At 42.6% G+C, this 20,308-nt stretch overlaps 3 protein-coding genes across 4 annotated transcripts; 1 reads left to right on the top strand and 2 right to left on the bottom strand.

Moving 5' to 3' along the window:
* Positions 1-1,702: 1,702 nt before the first annotated feature.
* On the top strand, positions 1,703-5,480 carry LOC101784224 (disease resistance protein RPP13). Of its 2 annotated transcripts, XM_004972445.3 has the most exons (3): positions 1,703-2,011; positions 2,117-2,607; positions 3,319-5,480. In XM_004972445.3, exons 1-3 carry the CDS (start codon positions 1,793-1,795, stop codon positions 5,366-5,368), a joined length of 2,760 nt encoding a protein of 919 aa, XP_004972502.1. In that variant the 5' UTR covers positions 1,703-1,792; the 3' UTR covers positions 5,369-5,480. The 2 variants fall into 2 exon arrangements, with proteins under 2 accessions (XP_004972502.1, XP_004972501.1); XM_004972444.3 differs by having other exon boundaries at positions 1,703-2,607.
* A 610-nt stretch (positions 5,481-6,090) lies between these two features.
* Positions 6,091-8,191, bottom strand: LOC101785154 (endo-1,3;1,4-beta-D-glucanase). Its single transcript, XM_004972447.3, has 7 exons — positions 7,844-8,191; positions 7,720-7,741; positions 7,193-7,310; positions 7,014-7,101; positions 6,837-6,926; positions 6,622-6,722; positions 6,091-6,540 (listed from the first exon to the last, which is right to left on the bottom strand). The coding sequence occupies exons 1-7, from the start codon at positions 8,121-8,123 to the stop codon at positions 6,400-6,402; spliced, it is 840 nt and encodes a 279-aa protein (XP_004972504.1). The 5' UTR covers positions 8,124-8,191; the 3' UTR covers positions 6,091-6,399.
* A 2,795-nt stretch (positions 8,192-10,986) lies between these two features.
* LOC101785558 (endo-1,3;1,4-beta-D-glucanase) lies at positions 10,987-13,624 on the bottom strand. The gene is made up of 7 exons (XM_004972448.2): positions 13,350-13,624; positions 13,228-13,249; positions 11,996-12,113; positions 11,774-11,861; positions 11,544-11,633; positions 11,355-11,455; positions 10,987-11,259 (listed from the first exon to the last, which is right to left on the bottom strand). The coding sequence occupies exons 1-7, from the start codon at positions 13,573-13,575 to the stop codon at positions 11,119-11,121; spliced, it is 786 nt and encodes a 261-aa protein (XP_004972505.1). The 5' UTR covers positions 13,576-13,624; the 3' UTR covers positions 10,987-11,118.
* Positions 13,625-20,308: the final 6,684 nt, after the last annotated feature.

Genomic DNA, 20,308 nt, shown 5'->3' on the forward strand with positions numbered 1-20,308 from the left:
TCTGCCTCGACAGCACCAAGGGAGGTTGTCACGTAGCGCGCAGGTCACTCCGCGCACGTTAGCGCTGCTGTAATTAAGCACCTAACGTCTAGTTAAGGCGGTACCATCAGAATAATCGTGTTACACGGCCAGGTAGCTAAGCTGAGCGACGACGACGACGACGACTTTGATCTGATGAGGGCAACCCAGTGCGGTAGAAAAAACGGGGGGCCCTGGCGTGGCGTCCCTGTAGGAAATGGGGAACGTGTGCCACGCCACACATGCACGCGTGCGTGCTTAATTTCAAGGGAATCAAATTCTGCACTCGTCCGGCTAGTCTCACTCTCACACCTGACCATCATCAGCGAACTAAGAATGAAGCGAACCTTTCAAGGCCACGCACATTTTATAAACCGCTTGAGAACACACTTGTACTAATGAGTTTTCTGTCACATGATCCAACAGATGGTGATCTTGGCCACGACGAACGACGATACGATACACTCGCTACGGTACTACCTGCAGAGATTCTTGACCTGCTGCCATTCGTTTCTCGCGCTGGCACGCAGCCTGGTCGTGATCCTGTGTGCTTTTGCTTGCAGATGGCGGTTTGAGATCCTGGAGATCCAAATCCTCTCCGCGATTCTGGTAGTCGTAGGGAGGCTCAGGCTCAGATAGCTACCAGCCAGCAGGTCGCGCGCGCGCGGGACCTCGCCTCGCACGCCCCTCGAAGCGCGCACGCCATTGCTGCGTCCCCGCGACTTCCACCGCAGGCAGGAGGGAGAGGGACCGAGGGAGTAGTGCCTGCACCAACTCCCTGGGGGCCGCGGCCAACCGCAGCGCGACGTGTGTCCACTCCGACACGGCGGGGGGGCGGGGAGGAGTAAAGAAACCGGGCAGCGCGGGCCACGACCCCACGAAACGCCGACGACTAGTTTACTGTAGCAACACATTGTCAAATCATGGACTAATTAGGCTTAATAGATTCGTCTCGCCGTTTAGCCTCCACTTATGTAATCGGTTTTGTAAATAGTCTACGTTTAATACTCCTAATTAGTATCTAAACATTCGATGTGACGGGTGCTTAAATTTAAGCAAGTGAACCAAACCAGGCCTATATGCGGCCGCTACGCTACGTACTCCAGCCGGGACAGAAGGAATCCGGCCACACCTTCAAAAAAAAAAAAAAACAGGAACCTGGGCACCGAGCGAGCCCTTGACCAAGTCCACGTGGTCCAGACAAGCCCACTAGCCACTGGGAAATTCGACCCCACAGGAAATATACCGGGCACTACCAAAACTAGTCATTGAAATCATATACCGGGCACTTTTGGAGATGCTATAACTGATAATCTAGTACATATATCTTGAACATTATTTTTTTTAAAAATCTGGTCGGTAGCGACTCAAAACCTCTTTTAATTTTTTCTACTATCATAATCGTTTTAATCTTGGTGTACTTAAATGTTTAGACTACTTATTAGCCTACAATAACGTTCAGAGACTATTTGCCCAGCAACTGACCGTTGTATTCCCTCATAGATAGCCATAGGGCCACCACCTAAACCAATTATTATTGTCTCGACCACCTAAACCAAGTAAATAAAAAATTGAAAATCGGGGTTGGTGGGGAGACAAAGAGAATAGGAAAGGGAAAGTGCTCGTGGGGGAAAGAGCATCGTGGGAGGTGAGGCCGTGCTTTACAAAGCACTTTCCCATCTGCGACTGTGAGGCCCTGAGAATTGAAGCGTCCTTCCTCTCTGACACCACCACAAGCTAGCAGAGCGGTAGAGCCAGCAGCTTCCCAGTCGAGATGGCCGAACTGATGGCGAGCGCCGCCACGAGCGTGATGGGGTCCGTCATCGGCAAGCTGACTGCCATGCTCGGCGAGAAGTACCAGTTCGCCAGAGACGTGGAGCAAGGGATCCGCTTCCTGAAGGATGAGCTGAGCACCATGGATGCCGTGCTGCAGAAGCTCGCAGACAAGGACGACGACCAAATGGATCCAATGGATAAAGATTGGAGGAACAAGGTGCGTGAGCTATCCTTCGATATTGAGGATTGCGTCGATCGCTTCATGCTCAATCACAGCCATGGAGGTTCCAAGGCTAACTTTGTTCGCAAAGCCGTGCGTAAGGTGAAGATGTTGTGGGAGGACCAGGGCATAGCAGGGGAAATCCAAAAACTCAAGATACTCGTGACAGAGCAGAGTGAGCGGGCCAAACGCTACCCTGTGGGAATGCGGTGCGACTCACCTCAGCCGGTGCGCTTGGATCCTCGAGCAACTGCCCTCTTTCAGGAGGCGAGGGATCCTGTGGGAATTGATGGTCCTCGCGAGGAAATCATCCAGCTATTACAAGTTGAAGAAAATCAGCACAAGGTGGTGTCCATCTATGGTACCGCTGGGCAGGGGAAGACTACTCTAGCCATGGAGGTATACCGAAAAATCCCACAAGCATTTGATTGCAGGGCTTTCGTGTCTGTATCTCAGACTCTGGATATGAAGAATCTACTCAGAGATATATTGTCTCAAATAGTAAGCAAGAGCGAGTTTGACCAGTTGCAGTCGGAAAATTGGGAGACGCTGCAGCTCATACGCAAAATGAGAGGCTACTTAATTGGCAAGAGGTAACCAGAATTACTTTCTTGTACTATAATAATTAGCCAGTTCATCTAGCTATGGCAATGTTGTGAGGTCTTTGTCGATCACATGAGCTCACCTAATTTATCGGCCATTTTACGATTGTATTTTACGGACCCATTCGAGCATAAAACTACCACATATGCATTTGTTACATGACTTCAGCTGTTCAACATATCTACCAAAAGCCATCGCTAAATATCTTACAACAACGTCAAGTCAACTGCTCATGAATGTAGGCGTATGTGGTTGGAGTTGGCCTGTACTATACTATACAAAACGATTGTGTGCGAATGATATTTGAGTAGAAAATTATTTACTCTATACCATCAAATAATTCCAGATTCAGTAAAATTATTTCTTGATAACTTCAACCATGTTTGTTTTGTATAGCCATTCTAAATATCCATAAAAATCTTCTTTAAAAATTAAGTTTTCAAACTGAACGCTTCTTGTTTTTCAGTGGGCCTCATGTGGAGGAAGCTACTCTTTTGCAGGTTGTAGACAGATTCTTTTCCGATAATAGAGGAAATAGTTTCCAGCGTCTATTCCTAGCACGTGTAATACGAATTGACAGAAAAAATGTGCCACCACTATCCATCTCTTTACTTTTCTCCAATATCTTTCACCATGATATGCTCTATATGTTGAATAGTTATGGTGGCCTTGTAACATGATTCCTCAACCAATGCATGCAGGTACTTCATCTTGATTGATGATATCTGGCATGTATCAGATTGGGATCTTGTAGAAGCTGCCTTACCTCGCAATGACAACGGAAGCAGAATAATTACTACAACACGCAGTAAAACAGTAGCCGAAACATGTGCTGGTACTGATGCACAAATGTACAAAGCAAAGCCACTTGGTGATGACGATTCTCGCAGATTATTCTTTAAAAGGCTATTTCACTCAACTGAACATTGTCCCCAAGATTTGATGGCAGTATCCAGTGATATTTTGAGGAAATGTGGGGGATTACCATTAGCCATAATCAGTATAGCTGGTTTATTAGCAAACAGAAGCAAAACCAAGGAAGTCTGGGTCAATGCATTGAAGTATATTTCTGCTGCAGTTGACCAAGATTCTCACATTGATAAAATGAAAAGAATTTTTCTGCTTAGTTACTTCGACCTTCCTCTTCATCTAAAGAGCTGTATGTTATATCTGAGCGTGTTCCCGGAGGATTATGTGATTGATTGTAGACGGTTGATATTGTTATGGGTAGCCGAAGGACTGATTCCTGGACAAGGTAGAGAAAATATGGAGCAGCTTGGGAGGAGTTACTTGAATGAGCTGATCAATAGAAGCTTGGTCGAGCCAACCAAGGTTGGGGTAGATGGCGCAACAGTGAAAGAGTGCAGAGTTCATGATGTCATACTTGAGTTTATTGTATCAAAGGCTGTGGAGGACAATTTTGTTACTATATGGAATGGTAATGGGCTTTCTAAAAATTATTCTTCTAACAAGATTCGCCGTTTATCTATCCAACGTGGCATTTCTATGCGGGCTGAAGAGATGGTGAAGATAAAACAACATACAGCTCATATTCGGTCAATTAATATTTTTGACCATAATTCAGTGCTGCTAATTAAAAACACCTCTATGTTTTTAAGTAGCCAAGTCTTGCGAGTGGTGAATACAGAAATCTTTGAGTTGTTACTTGAAGATTGGTATCTTGGACATGTCAAAAGTTTTGGTCAAATCAAGTACTTGAGGTTAGAAATTAGACCATGCCTCTGGAAACTCCCAAAAGATATAGAAAAGCTGCAGCATCTGGAGACACTAGATGTTAGGAATACCCGCATTAAAAAACTACCGGCTAGCATTACCCAACTGCAGAGATTAGTGCGTCTTCTTGTCAATGCTGAGGTAAAACTACCTGATGGGATTGGAAATCTGCAGGCATTGGAAGAGCTATCATTTATCGGGTTGAGTTTTCAAACTATCAAGTTTATCCAAGGGCTCGGCGATCTGACCAATCTGAAGATACTTGGAATTGAGTGGTGGTACGCTCATGCAGAAGTACGTCACGTGGACGTGGAAGGCCACAAGGAAGCATGTATCTCGTCACTCTCCAAGCTTGTCACAACCCTTCGAGAACTGTACGTCGTGCAGGATGCTTCTGATGACAAACTTTCATTCATGGCTTCGTGTGGCTCTACTCCACCACCCCTTTGGAAGCTCATCATTCGTGGATGTGTCCTGCCCCATCAAATCATCAGCTCGCTAGTCAACCTGACCCGCCTCTGTATTAGACTAGTAAGCCAGGAAGGGATAAATATCCTAGCAAGTTTGCCCATGCTCCTCTCTATTACTGTTCATGTTTACATTGAAGAGGGTAATTCTACAATCAGGTATACAATCAGCAGTCAAGGATTCCAGCGTTTAGTCAAGTTTAATTTCCACTGTTTTCAGGGGGGGGCGTTGGAGTTTGAGCCAGGAGCCATGCCAAAGCTCCAAAGGCTCAAGCTGTACGTGGTCGTACGGAGCCAGTTCAATTATGAGCAAGACGGCCCGGTCCTTGGGCTGCAGAATCTGGCAGGCCTCAAACATGTTGCTCTTAATATTAACTGTTATCAAGCTACTCCTGATGAGGTGCAGGATTTGGAGGATGACATCAGGGTTGCAGCAGGCACCCATCCCAACCGTCCCGTGGTCCAGCTGGGCATAAAAATACGTCAAGATTGTATGGCTCAAGGGTGCAGCAGGCGCCCACGCAACCATCCCATGCTAGAAGCACAATGACCAAGTAAATGCATGGTGTGGAGAATAAATATCATTATCAATGATGATCTTTTTTTCTATTTCAAGAGCACGTTGGAATTAAACAAGGTTAATTCGATTTGTTTTCATCTTAGTTTTTGCTTTATGACAACATGTGCGCGCGTGTAGATTGGCCTCTCGGATCTATGGAGTGCTGATATGTGTTGCTTGATATGATGGTGTTGTGTCGAGGTGGGTTTGGGATGTGTGGTCAGAGCGAAGGCATTTGCCCTTCGCCGGGCCAACAATGCTAACGCCTGTTGGTGCCACATCCCTCTCTATTGACTACGAAGGAGTGACTACGTTAAGCTCTTCCTCCATATATGGATTGTAGGTTGCTAGGTAATTTTGAGACGTATGTTGAGTTTAATATCTTATGTTGTTTATCACGTACTGGATCTCTTTCTTCTTTCTTTCTTTTATATTTCCTTTTGACAAGGTTGTGTGTTGTTGCATAGGCGGCTGGAATCTAAGCTTTCTTCGTCCAAAAGAAGATTATATAAAACAACCAACAAAAGGGGGGCGGTTAATCTCCTTCCCAAGGGGATTGGGGTGGGGCGAGAGGGGGGGGGGATTTTGATTGGTAGGGGATGTTTTGTAGAAGGATGTGCACCTCAACATTGTAGAAGGATGTGCACCTCAACATAAGTAACATGGAATCTGTGGGGTATCCTTTTGACAACATACCTTCAAACCACATTCTATGCAACAATAATCTTGTGCAAACCATATATAGCTATGCCCACCATTTCTAGAACAATGTTCAATAGACTACCATATGCATATGAACGTGCACGATGGATATTAGACACAAAACATAGTAGTAGTAGTATAACTTGCACAAAACTACATTTATGATCTTTTGTATTTGAGCCAGGAAGTTCTTTCAAAACCCACAAGAAAGCACGCACTGGTCTTGTTGTTCACTATACGTTAGGTGTTGCAATTGCATATAATCTCTTTTATTTATTTAGTTTGAACAACCGTGCATGGCTAGGCACTTCCGAAAGTCTTCACTTCAAGTACTTGTCAAACCAGTCGATCATTAGACCAAGAGCTTGCTCAGCAGTTTTGACAGCAAAAGGGTGGGTGGTATTATATCTGCAAGCAAATCCATGTGCAACTCCTGGAAAGACCTTGGCGTAGTAGGGAATCTGCAAACAACCAATGCCACAAAAATGAGCTTTTCCAACTGATATATAGTATCCTCTATGACGGAATCACTAGGAACTCACCTCTGTTCTATGACGCAATACACTCACATACTGGTACACTAGTTTTGGCGGTGCGACTTCGTCGTATTGAGCTCCAAGGATCTCGATTGGACATTTAACCTCTGTTTTGAATGGTCATATAGTTAGCATACGAAATTAAGCACTTAAGTTCAGTTCCAAAGACATCTCAATCGATGCTGTCTGGGAGGTTGCAAACACAAAGAAAAGGAGCAAACCTTTCATGTCATCAGTAGTCACAATATAAGGATGAGAAATGGATACTACTTTAACATCACTGGTTTTTCCCATCTCCACACTGAACTTTCCTGTCAGTTACGCGGCAATAGAAGATAAGAATTGTATGTTCTATATGTTGTCTGAAGAAGGATTTTGGAAGCTGGAATTTCACTTACCACCCCAGCAATAACCTCCCAGCCCGATGGACTTTCCTTCCTTTTTTAAAGCAGCAAAGAGTGGCTTGGCGTCTTTGGCAGCTTTTACCTGCCAGATCGATCGGATACTCAAATCAATATATTTTCAACTCATGATGCAATGAGCATAAGATGAAATTTGAAAGGGACATGGAACAGACCGGGGAGTGAAGCTTGATCCACTCTGAAATGTTTTTACTTGAGTCTAAATAATCTCCATTGAAGAAATCAGGCACCACAACGAAGTATCCAGCCTCGCTAACTTTATCGGCTATCTGTCTGCATCATTAAAAGATCCACTGGTACCATCAGTATTCCACTAAATCAAGGCGATGAACAATAGCTAGTACAGAAAGGGATTCTTGCATCGTTGTACTCCAAACAAAATGCAATCTATCTCATATGAGAATTAACTTTCACTGGATTGTCTTTTTTTTTGAAAAAAAAAGCTGTACTGTCTTTTACTCTGTACAGAAGCACAAAGCATTGTTATTTTTTTGAAGGGAGTACTAAGCAGGAAAAATCGAAAGCATGCCAGCCGAATGCTCTAGTTCTTCAAAGTCTCTAAAATCTGGAGAGATGCTAGTTGACCAAGAACAGAGCATTTTGATCTACGATAGTAAGCCAGAGTAGAGCAAGAAAGAACACAAAATTTGGGAATTAAAAGACCGTAGATATATTTATGTACCTGAGTAAAGGTGCCTCGAACCCTGAGGAAATCAATCAAAAAGTGGAGAAAAATTTCCTGTCAAAACGTACGCCCAAATTGACTAGAAACTGCAGAAGTGTAGTACTACGGTCGAAGCACCAACCAAAAACATCGGAGGCGAGGACGATGGCGCGGCTTGAGCTTGCGGCGCCGGTGACGTAGCCCTTGAAGCCTCCTGGGAGGTCGTTGACGATCACACCGGCCTCGCCACCACGCTGAGACATGTCCGGTGGGTTGTCCAGGCACTCCGAGCGCTCAGCCTTAGCGGTCGCCGCCGTCCCAGCAAGAAGGACGGTGAGGCAGAGGAAACACTGCGCGGAAGCCATGGCGCTCCGGCCGGAAGCTCTGGAATGCTTATCGCTGCCGCTCTGCTGCATCGCCATCCAGTATTTTACAGGACAGGAGGAGGATTAGGTGGGGGTGAAGATAGCATCATACTATTTGACTCAAACTCTTTTACGGTACACCATACTGCTCCCTCCGGAGTACCACTTAGGTCAGTCTCAATGGAGTTTTATGGGCATTAAATCTTATACCACATTAGTAATTTTATTATTATGAATAATTTAATAATTATTAATTGTAAAAGGTGAGATTTCAAATAGAATGATCGTGTAAACTTTATGCTAGTGTTAAAAAATATTATAATGATATCATTTTGTGTTCTTTTACTATGATATTTTTATATTACATATACTACTCATTTATACTATCCTACAGCTATGTTTTCAGACCATCTGAGATTTTTATACTAATTTGTAACTAGTATAGCCTAGCGGCTTTTTTCCCATACAAGAGCTAGGAGGTTCCTGCTCGGAAGAGCGAGATCGAGCTAAATAAAACTGAAGTTTTTCCTTGGCGGCAGCTTCGCGCCTTCGCCTCCTCACTTCACGTACTAATAAGCTTACAAAAGCTTGGCATAGACATGGAGTTAGAGTAAAAGACAGTTATAAAAGTTTGGTTTCAAATTTGTATTCGAAGTCCCTAGAAAACAATAGGAAGAAGGATAACACACAGTGAATTGCCTTACTGCATGAACGATGGAGCAGTGAAAGGCCTAGTCAAGGTGGCGCTGACGTCTCAAGAATAGCTCACGCCAGCACTGACGTATGTAAGGCCACCCCAACAACCCCTCTCATCCTGGAAATGGTCGAGTGATGAGGTTGTCTCTGACTTCTTGAAATATTGTAACCTGAACATTGGACGGTTACGTCGTCTTAGCCGCAGCTTGATACGACTTCAACAACACCATTAACATCAACGCATCCATAGTAGTTATGTTTTTCTCTCCTGCAAATACTGATCAGTACATGCATCATGCCATAATTAATGCACTGCTTTCATGTTCTCTTCTAGGGGCCGTCAGTTCCCTTCCCGTCAGCCGCATTTGTCTCATCGTTGTCAGAATGGATCTTGTGGCTACAGAACAAAGGAAGAAAAAGAGATGAGTATGAAATCAGAGAACTAGTGATAGGCAAAGGAGGATCAGGGTTCTAGATTTGACGATTTAGCGAATTTCGGTAATTTTAGTGGTGATCAAAAGAAAATTCCGAAATTTAATATATAATTTATTGTAAACATAGTACTCTAGACTCATATTTTCTATTGTTTGTGTTGCATATTCTTCAACTCAATATATGCACAGCCATAAATCATACTAACCTTTTGTTTTAGATCCAAAAAATTAGAAAATCATATGATATGGTTAAGTCTCTAAAAAAAAGTCAGCGAAATTTCACCAAAAATTCGCAAATTTCAGGTAAAAAAAACCAAAACCGAAATTGTAAACCTTGAGAAGGATACAGTCGAACCTTGAGAGGAGGATTCTCTGTGCAACATGGGTGTGAGGTGTCCGTTCCATTATGCAGGATCTCATGAATCCAGAATTTCTTTCATCCATGGACCTCCTCTTCCTTTAGAACGTTGGTGGGGCAAGTCTATGGAGGACAACGATCATGGAGGATGCTATGACTTCGGATGTCGAGAGGTGGCGCCAAATCCAAGAGACTCGGTCTTCAATAGTGGGCCTCCCTTGACTGAAGAGAACTGAAAATATAGAGAGAGATATAGGTAGTCAACTAAAGCATTGGCCCTGAAGTGTTAAAAAAGTATTGCGGGCTCCTCCTAAAACAACTTACGGTAGTCTTATGGAAATGCTCTTAGTTTTAATCTTTTTTCCTCCTTGTATGTTGAGGCCACTTAGTTTTTGTGTTTATGTCTTCGCAATTTATGAATTGAAAGAACAAATTCATGTTTCACGTGCTCAGAGCACAATTCAACTTTGATGGTTCTGAACCTATGCATATGTCCTTAACTACCAAAATCAAGCCTGCTTTGACCCCCTATATTTGTCTGGCAATACTGATGGTTGTTCTCTCACTGAATATGAACTTGTTTTTCTATATGAATTTGCAAATGATCAAACTTACATTTCTACCAACTTTTTTGTTTATTTCTGTCATTGAATTTTAACTTGAACTATATTGTTTGGAGTAGAGGCAAATGCTGAAATACGAGACCAATTTTGATGCTTGTTTTTTTAAAAAAAAACATCATCTTCCTACATACTCCCTCCGTCACAAAAAAAAAATCATTTTAGGATTGTCCAAAGTCAAACATTTTTAAGTTTGATCAAAATTATAAAAAAAACTACATATAATTATGGTATGAAATAAGTGCCATTTAATTTATCATGAGATATATTATTATAATATACCTATTTGATGCCATAAACCTTGATGCATTCCGGGAGCTCCAATGGTCCGTGGGCTTAGAGGAAGGTCGGCGGCGGTGGTAGGCCCAGCGGTGGCTGCGGTTTGGCCAGCTACCGCCGGATGAAGCAGCAGTAACAGGCTACCGCCGTTTCAAACGGCACTACCTATGTCCACCGCAATCCAACGCTCCAACCGCCATTTCAAATAGTGGTAGCTACTGATCCGGCGGCCGAGTTCTATTTCTACAAATTTTTGGATCGCCTATTTATTCCTGCAAATACATAAAATAAAAATAAAAAAATAAAAATAAATTCCTGCAGCGGCTCCGATCTGAATCAACCATTCTGGGCCAACGTACAAGGGATTGGGCTTGCGCGTTCTGGGCTTTGCGACCCATTTATTGCTCTCTTCTCCGCATTTTTGCTTCTTGCTTTGACGCCATCTGTGCACCTTTTTTTTAGTTTTGCTAGTTAAGGTGTGCTTTTGTTGGAATCCTGATTGTTTGTGTGCTTAAAAGGTGACCAAAATTATCTGATGCAGGACAGAAGAATATGTATATATTAAATATTCATCCAATGGAATGTCTGCAAGTTTACAATGCGATTGCCAAGAAATATTATTCTCTTCCAATCAATCTGAACAACCTTGGAATGTTGTGTAGACTTCACTTCAAGTATTTGTTGAACCAGTCAAGCATGTAAGCAAGAGCTTCTTCAGCCGTTCTGACGGCAAAAGGGTCGGTGGTATTATATCTGCAAGCAAATCCATGTGCAACTCCTGGAAAGATCTTGGCGAAGTATGGTATCTGCAAGAAAGAATGTCACAGAAATCCATAATGTAATTATTGGTATCCCCAGTGTGTATAAATAAGTGTAATTGATGTCAGTACGAACTCATCACCTGTGTTCTTTGACGCAAAACTTCCACAAACTGGTACACTAGTTTTGGTGGTGTCGATGTGTCATTCTGAGCTCCAAGGATCTCAATTGGACATTTGACCTCTGAATTTTCAAACGAACTTAGTTAAGCAATGGACATCAATAACATAAGACTAGTTTGACAGAATACAAAAAAGAGAGAAGGGCACACCTTTCATATCATCAGCAGTCACTGTTGAAGGATGAGAAAGGCAAACTACTTTTATATCGTCAGTTTTTGCCACCTTGGCACCAAATTTTCCTGCCAAGAAGCAGAAAAGTTGTAATAACTAGTATATGCTTTATGCCTTGCCTGAAAAAAGGATTTTGAAAACTAAATTTCACTGGGCTAAGCTTGGCTATTGATACATAGTATTTGATAACTTGATGTACTCCACTCACCACCCCAGCAATAACCTCCAACAGCAATGGACTTTCCTTCCTTTTTCAAAGCAGCAAAGAGTGGTTTGGCATCTTCGGCAGCTTTTACCTTCCACATCCATCGGACACTCAAACCAATTTATTTTCAACTCATGATAATGCAGTGTATTATAAGATATTGTTAACCATGGATTTTCATTATGGTGAGAATAAGATGAAAATTGAAAGGGACATGGAACAGACCGGAGAGTGAAACTTGATCCACTCTGAAATGTTTTTACTCGTGTCGTAAAAATCTCCATTGAAGAAATCTGGAACCATGACGAAGTATCCAGCCTCACCAACTTTATCAGCTATCTTTCTGCATTATTAAACATCCTCTGGTATTAATTAGCTCTCAACTAAATAAGGGAGATGAATAGTGACTGATAATATTGTTTCTTACATTATTGCAAAACACTATGCAGTGTATCTCATATTGAGGGAATTTTTTATTGGCTGTCTTTTACATTGTAATTTGTAAATAATCCAGAACTTGGTTAGTTTATTTGAAAACATAATCAAGCATGGTTGAAACGTTAAGTTAGATAAGACATTCTGTTTGTAAAACAAATATTGTCCTATTTTGGTTGAAATTCATTCATCAGTGAATGTCCAAAATTACTGATGATCTCAGGTAAAATTTGCTCAAATCCATGAATATTGAACATTTTATTGAACAGTTCCAATGTCTATTGGGACCCACCCAAAAAAGTTTCCCTGCTGGATGATACAGAGTGTATGCACATCAGAATAATGACAAAGTTTCCTAAAAGTTGCGATAGCAGTTTAATTATTTGACCCTTCCTTTTGTCCAGAGAATATTGTTAGATGACAATGCAATTGTTATCTAGAAACATTTCGGTAATGCTGCTGGATCTGTATAATATAGAAAACGCTGAAACAATATAATGCAATCTAAAATGTTCAATTCTAATCTGGAAGCACTGTTTGCCATCAGAATCTATGGGTTTAGTCGTTTAGATCAGCTAATTCGTATGTATTTATCCCTCTTTATAGTCTTTATAATGAAGCGGATGAAACTGCATATTGCAATGTCTACATTTTACGACGCCAAGAACCATGGAGCCTATAAACAAGTACTAATCAAGAAAAACCAAAAGCATGTTAGTTGAGTGCACAATCATTTGTTTACTCAAAATCCCTTTAAATGGAGATGCTCATGTTCACCACGAAAGCGTAATCTTTCTTTCTTTTTCCAGACAAAAAAAATGGGCCTTTTGAGCCACGATATTTTGTCTGTCTGTCTTGTTCAGAAGCTGCTCGCTTGTCGACCAGTTTTTCAACTAGATTTTTCCAGTGGTTTTAATTTGAAGCAGAAAATTAATGTGAAACGAACAATCATATATACTATATATATAAGAGGAATAACAACAAGGAACTTAAAATCCTGGAAATGAAGTGATAGTGATTACCTGAGAATAGGCGCCTCGAATCCTGAAGAAATCAGTCAAAGAACAACAGACAAGTTTTTACTGTCAAAAAGCGCACCCAGCGACTACGAATTATAGTGCGTGATACAGATCGATGCACGAACCGAAGACGTCGGAGGCGAGAACGACGGCGTGCCTGGACTTGGCCTTGCCCGTGACGTAGGCTCTGAAGCCCCCTGGTAGGTCGCTGACGACCTTGCCGGCCTCACCGCCGCGCAGAGACAGGTCCGGCGGGTTGTCGAGGCACTGCGAATGCTTAGCTTGAGCGGCGGCGGCCGCCGCCATGGCAAGCACGACGGCGAGGCAGAGGAAGGCCTGCGCGGAGCCCATGGCGCTCAGACCGGAAAGTCAGCAACGGTTGTCCCTGCACAGCACTGCTGTGTTAGGTGTGCTTTGTAGCACACGGCGGACATGGTTGTTGTCACGTCGCAATCCTAGTGCGGCTTATACAGGAGCTTAGAGATTAGAATGCTAGCACGCAGTCTAAACTAAACGGAAGCTGAAAACAGCTCAGATGATTAGAGGAAGCGACCGAGTTGATCTTTCATTGATGATCGGACGGAGAGGATGCCGTGGTATCTTCTTCCGTGCGCGTAGTGTCTTTGCACTCTTGTCCCTGAAAGTTGACATTTGCTTCGTTGTGGTGGTATTTTTTTTTCTCCCGAATGAAAGTTGTGGTTGCCGCTGAAGAGGTTGGCAGTTATATCAGTAGACTTTCACACTTTAACGGCGGGTCGAATTTTCACTGAGACGTCAAATTTTTACTGAGGTATTGAAAAGCTCTCATTTTTTCCTAGTTCTCTTTGAAGCCCATGCAACAAGGGAATACCCTACGCAAGCTCCGGTTAGGTAACTCCATGGATAGCCAACGAGTCTTCCCCACATGTAAGTGGCCAGGCCTCCTCCTTGCCTCTCCGGGTGCTCTCCACCATCTTCACTAGGCAAAGAGCTTCGACATATAGCCTCTCCTTTCTTGTACAATCACTAGCGGCCACTCCACAAACGTAGTTGGAGGGTCTCGTATTACTTACAAGTCCTGGATTTATAGCACTTAGTGCGTACAAGCACCGATAACAAAGAGGTGTGCAAACCTCGCTTAACTCTAGGCTAATCCCTAAAGCAATGTGCTAATAGACCTAAACTAGCACTAATCAAGATCTTAGACTTATGCTAATTGCCTTAATATTCTCTTTAGCACTTTGGTGGAAACCTATAGCTTCCCCAAACTCTAACACGCCCAACATGAAGAACTAGCCATTATTCACAAAATGCTGATTTTACTATAGACACAAGATGATATTGTGACTTTAGTGTTCATATTGGATGATACGGCGATCCTCCAATATTCAAGACTCAGAGTAGGTAAAACTCATTGTAGGATGATCCGATTATTATACTATTGACACCGTATGAATTGGTGTTCCTCCAACATTCAAGACAGAGAGGAGGCAAAATTTATTATAGGATCATTCGGTGATGGTTACTGTTCACATAGGATCATTTGATGTAAATAGCAACCAATGGTGAAGGCTACTATAGACACATGATAATCTGGTGTGAATACTAACCAATCATATGATGATAAGGTATAATATGCGACGGTGAGGAATCTTCACTGTTTTGCTTTGTTACTTCACGTCTATTTATGGCGGCTTCTCTTTTATGATGTCTTAGTTCTTGTGCATGTCCTATTGACCTTATTTAAGGTGTTTGATCACTCAATTCCATTGCCTTGTGTCCATGCGATTAAGTCCTTGTATACTCACAAATGTTGTTAGTCCCATAAGTTAGTTTGACACACAATCACCAAAATTACTAATGCCCAAGCTAGGTCAATTTTGCTTACCCCCCCCCACCCCGATGATTGATGCCAACACAATTCAAGAAGCTCCGGCAGAAGGTAGCCAATTTCTCCTTGAGTTCCTTATTTTTAGAAAGAAGTGTTGTTATAGCTACCTCTTGATTATGAACAAGATCACAAAGCTCTTCGAGGGAAGGAGAGGAGTCATCATGACTTACATCGTTATCATTTATACCTTTGGCCATTAGAAAAATGTGCAATGAACTTAATAATGGTAAGAAGGCACATGGCTTGTGGTGGATTTATTCATCACTTGAGCTTATCATATCAAATATACCCCGTCCAATGTTTTTGAAGGCCATCTTCTTGCTTGCCTTTCTCTCCTTCCTTTGCTTGCGTCTCTTCATCATGAGTGGACAATACTCAATATAGTTTCCCTAATCTGTATATAGGGAAATTCCATATCCAAACAATATTATTATGTATGGATCTCCCTTATGTACATATCCCTATGGGGAATTGTGATTTCATTTTTCATTAAGGGAATTTGCTCTGATACAGATTGTGGCTCGTCCTTCTTGGACCATCTAAGTACAATTACGTTAAAGAGAAAAGGATTCATAGATAGATGGTTAACTAGATTGGCAAGTACTTATAAATACTTAATTTTAGTATCTATTTCAATTTCTATCTAGATGTGCATAAAGTTTTTATATACGGTTATAGCCTTAGTTAGTTTTTAGGAATACCTGATTCACCCCTTCGTCGGGATCCAACCCCGGGCTGTCTGTTTCCTTTGACTTGATGGAAGCGAGATCGGAGATAGGTGGAAGCATTAAATGATCTTGAACTGGCAGACCGGATAGGATAATATGCCACCGACGTGCCTTCCCTATAAAACCACATGATTATGGTGGAGACTAGATTGGGCTAACCCCGACAGCAGTTGAGGGGGAGCGTGGCCGTAATGGAATTGCCTCGTGAACTGTAGTGTCATGCCTGGCGGAGCAACAGGGAGGTGGGGTGAGCTGTAAACGTCTGGCGGGGCAGGGGGCCCGCCCCTACCGGGAGAGGTGTCAGGCTGCGCTGCCCGAGAGCGCCGTGATGGAACAGAAGGGGGGCTTGAACCCAGGAGCAAGATGGGATGTCAATAGAACATCAACTAATGTGTATTGTTCACACATGGCGGGCGAGCCCAGCCATCGCCGTCCTGGTTTGGTCAGAGAAGACGGGAGGGGGCTGAGAGAGACGAGGCCACAAATGCTTGGGGGTATTTTTGACATGATGAGGTGACCTGCCCCGACAGTACAGTTGTGGGGTTTGGCCAACATGTTGTTTGTTGACCAAAGAGGATCCCACGTGATGTGTACCATAAACTTTGCATCTTGATTCCCCTTTACTATTGGCAGCCTTATGGTACAAATTAAGAATGCGTGTGAGCAACCCCTAATCATGAGGCGCACATGCATCTCCCTACCAGATGCCTGATGGTAGGCACTCCGATCCACGGATTAGCGATCATCGGTCATACTTTTGCGCTGCCCGTTAGTTAGGGATGCAGGTTTTGTTGGGTTGACCCAGCTACCCAATACCTAAAAAATGAAAAACAGTGTATTACCCCATAGAGCCGACCCAATAATAGTGTTATTACCCTATAGACCCAAACAGTGTAACTAGTTAACCCAAAACAATCTATAATTGTTGCTGCCCTGTAGAGACTCTCTCAGCATCACACGGTCAACCCAATCCACTTGTGGGGCCTACCGATCATCCGCACGGAGCAGTCAGTAGCGTAGCCGGCTATGGCGTGGCCCCTGTTTGGTCGCTGGCGGCGAGCGCATGTCAGCCAAATAATATATTTATTAATAAATATTCAATATTTAAATATATATCAAATGAATATCTTTGAAATAAATAATTCCATAAATATATAAAATATTAATAATAAAATAAGTACATTAATACTTATGAGTATAATTTATTCATTAAATAAAATAGGATAATGTATTTAAAATTAATATGATTAGCCGCATTAAAATTAATTAAACATTATCATTATTCACTATATATCACTAGTAATATTAGACTAACATAATTAGTCATTTGTCAAATAGGTAACTTTTTAATACTTGAAATGGTGTACACAATTACTTTATTAGTAGTATTAAAGTTAACATCATTTATCATTAGTAATTAGTCATAAAAATAAGTTTAAATGATTTCATGGGGTACTTTACTCTTCACGGATATTTCACATTTTTTTCGAATACTTCGAAAAATATTGAAATCGAATTCAGTATCTATTTGACATTCATATTAAAATCAAATGCGAATACGGATATCCATATTAACATTTTAGATGGATTCGAATATGGATAATTCGGATTTACTGTGCTTAAGGCCTGGGGAAAGAGGAGAATATGGTGCACTAGGTTCAAAAGATCTGGGAGGTCATCACCGATTCGGGCATCGGGGACCTCGATTTGTGATCACCATGGACATCGATGGTCATGCAAATGCAGTAGTGGACCTGGTAGCGGAGATGGAGAGCAGCTAATAGGAGTGGAACTTCAGACTCGCGCGTGAAGCACAGCGAGGAAGATGAATGGCGCCTAAGGTGCCGCACAACAACTTCAGTGAAGAGACACTGGTGATCTCGCTCGAGGGCATCGATGACGGGCGGCGGCGGCGCCGCCGCCGTGAGGATTGAACCATCTTCCAGGCAGGTGGCGGGCCACGGCGTGGACACTGCGCTCATGGCCGAGATGACGCGCCTGGCGATCGATTTCTTCGCACTGCTGCATAGTTAAACAATGTTTTTTTTTGGGTAACCCACTGGTTTTTGGGTAATCTCATGCTTAGTTTTGGATCAACCCATTACTTACGACTTTTCATATTGGATTGAGTGGGTTAACGTTGGACACTGGTTGACCCAATACTGACCCACTTGCATGCCTACCATTAGTACTCGATCAAACCTGAAGTTTGGTGATCGTACAACGCGACAATGAACGGGTACATAGAAATATAGAGCTTCTGTAAAGCATCTCGTTCGGTGGTCTAGCCACTAAATCATGCCTCATATGGTGTTGTCGAGAGAGAAAAAAACATGCTGAAGGATCGGTGCCTTTGTTGTTGCCCGAGGTAGTTGGACAGTGGAGACCAGCGGCGTATGTGCATGCATCCCATGTGGGCTCGCTCCCGTTCGCAAAGAGGAATGCAGTACGTGTCGCATTTTCGACGGGCTCACCGTCCGCCCGACCGCACGTTCGTCCGCCGCGCCAACTCTTCCGGTGTACTCGTCCATTCCAAATTACTGTTTAAATATATACTCCTTCCATTTCAAATTGTAGGTCGTTTTGAGTTTTATAGGTTCGTAACTATGCACTTAGAAAAGCTAAAACAACTTACAATTTGGAATGGAGGGAGTAGTTTTTGATATGCACCTAAATATATATTTATGTTTAGATATATAGCAAAAGTAATGTATCTAGAAAAGGCAAAACGAATTGTAATTTGGGACGGAAGGAGTAGTACGCGGTCGCCAAGGAATCTCTATATCAGTGGCTATAACATCCTGCCATTTTTAGAGCATTTAAAATACGCACTTTTTAAAATTTTTCTTGAAACTAAACCTACTCTCTTTTCCTAAATATTCAAAACTCTTTTTTACAAATAAACATTGCATAAAATACTAACATCGTGTGTTGCATTTGGTTGTTCTAGCTCTCTCTCTTTCTCAACCTTAGGAATATTTCCTTTTCCTAAAATCCTAGAAATAATATTTGCATTTTATCTGGGGTGGTGGAGGAGGCGGAGGTGGGAGGAGGTGGGCGGGGATGGCACAGGTCGGGAGGAAGAAGAAGGTCTTGGTGGTCTTCGTGGGCTTCTTTTGGGCCTAATAACTAGTAGTTATCGGGCTTCCGGAAGTTAAATAGGAGCTCCCGTCCGAGTGGTGCTAGACTCCTGTTAGTGGTGCTAGACTCCTGTTAGTGATTATACTATCTTGGAGTATATTGTTTATGTGACACCAGAGATCATGGGCACATGAATTCTGCTTCCAATGGGAAATTGAAAACTAAAACTACAGTGGCCAGATGTATATTGTCTGCACAAATCAGGAGAGCTAGAATCCTATATAGGAGAAGCTAGCCATTGCGTGCATGATTCGTGCCCATCAACACGAAAGTTGGGTACTTGGTAGGGCAGTGCCTAGTAACTCGCTGACAAGGGGGACGCACAGGAATCAGGAATATGGATCACATAGGTTTATCCGACCAGGCAATAATGCACATCAATCACGCGCATGCATGTGCCCGAAATTCCAACTGCCCAACGGCGCCAATCGTTCCGATCAAGCGACACCGTACCCAACGTCCGTGAACATGCGCTGCAAGCATGCCCTGCTGCTGCTCCACCGACGCCTGTCATGGCAAATGCAATCGATACACCAAAATCCATGTCTCGCACCACGCACGAATCTCCCTGCAGAAGGTTGTCCCATGTGTGAAGGCGATCCGACGCTGCTGGTGCGCCGATCCAACTGCACGCACTCAGCACTGCTCCACACGGAGGGAGAGTGGAATCCAAACCCCAAATACAAATCAGAAGAAAATTAAGTCTAGCGGAAGCAACAGAACAGCTAGCAGTAGTGCTTGATCTCTTCTGCCCAATTCGATCCACAAATCATGTCAGCTCTCCAAGTTGTGTAAATTGAAGACGTACCAAGTGATGATAGAATCCAATTGGATATCAATCAGTGGGTTTACCGGGCTTCCAAGCAGTATTTTTTAGTTTGGCCTATAAAAATTTTCAGGCTTGGTTTTGGGTCGAAAACTAACCATCCAAACAGGTAGGTTGCACCTTTAGTTACTATGAAACAACTAAGTCTTTGAGAATTACTTACACTGTGATAGAATTGTTGTGAGAATAACTTTTTTTTAGCTCTCATTACTGTAGTAAGACTCTGTTTGGATTCACCTAGTAAATTTTAGCTGGCTAAATTTAGCTATTATGGATCCAAACAGGACCCAGCTAAAGTTTAGCTAGCTAAATATTCTTTTAGCTGGTTAAATCCAGCTAAACTCAGCTAAATTGATAAAAGATCAAAGCGTTCCTGCACCTTCCTTGGGAAAAGTTTCTAAATTGGGATGGGGGTAGGATAGACAAAAATACCTCTTTAACTACTTATTTAGCTAGTGGATCCAAACACCTCTAGCTAAACTTTAGCCAGCTAAAAGAAAACTTCTAAAGTTTAACTAG

The sequence above is a fragment of the Setaria italica genome, chromosome VI, assembly GCF_000263155.2.
Source record: "Setaria italica strain Yugu1 chromosome VI, Setaria_italica_v2.0, whole genome shotgun sequence".
Taxonomy (NCBI): Eukaryota; Viridiplantae; Streptophyta; class Magnoliopsida; order Poales; family Poaceae; genus Setaria; species Setaria italica.

Bases quoted from the DNA above. Each gene is read 5' to 3' on its own strand.
- LOC101784224 (XM_004972444.3), top strand. From the start codon at position 1,793: ATGGCCGAACTGATGGCGAGCGCCGCCACGAGCGTGATGGGGTCCGTC. The intron at 2,608-3,318 runs GTAACCAGAATT...CAATGCATGCAG, and splicing joins GGCTACTTAATTGGCAAGAG to GTACTTCATCTTGATTGATG.
- LOC101785154 (XM_004972447.3), bottom strand. From the start codon at position 8,123: ATGGCGATGCAGCAGAGCGGCAGCGATAAGCATTCCAGAGCTTCCGGC. The intron at 6,927-7,013 runs GTAAGTGAAATT...CGTAACTGACAG, and splicing joins GGGAGGTTATTGCTGGGGTG to GAAAGTTCAGTGTGGAGATG. The intron at 6,541-6,621 runs GTGAGTTCCTAG...GGTTGTTTGCAG, and splicing joins TATTGCGTCATAGAACAGAG to ATTCCCTACTACGCCAAGGT.
- LOC101785558 (XM_004972448.2), bottom strand. From the start codon at position 13,575: ATGGGCTCCGCGCAGGCCTTCCTCTGCCTCGCCGTCGTGCTTGCCATG. The intron at 12,114-13,227 runs GTAATCACTATC...TTAATAATGCAG, and splicing joins TTCGAGGCGCCTATTCTCAG to AAAGATAGCTGATAAAGTTG. The intron at 11,862-11,995 runs GTCTGTTCCATG...TGGATGTGGAAG, and splicing joins GGATCAAGTTTCACTCTCCG to GTAAAAGCTGCCGAAGATGC.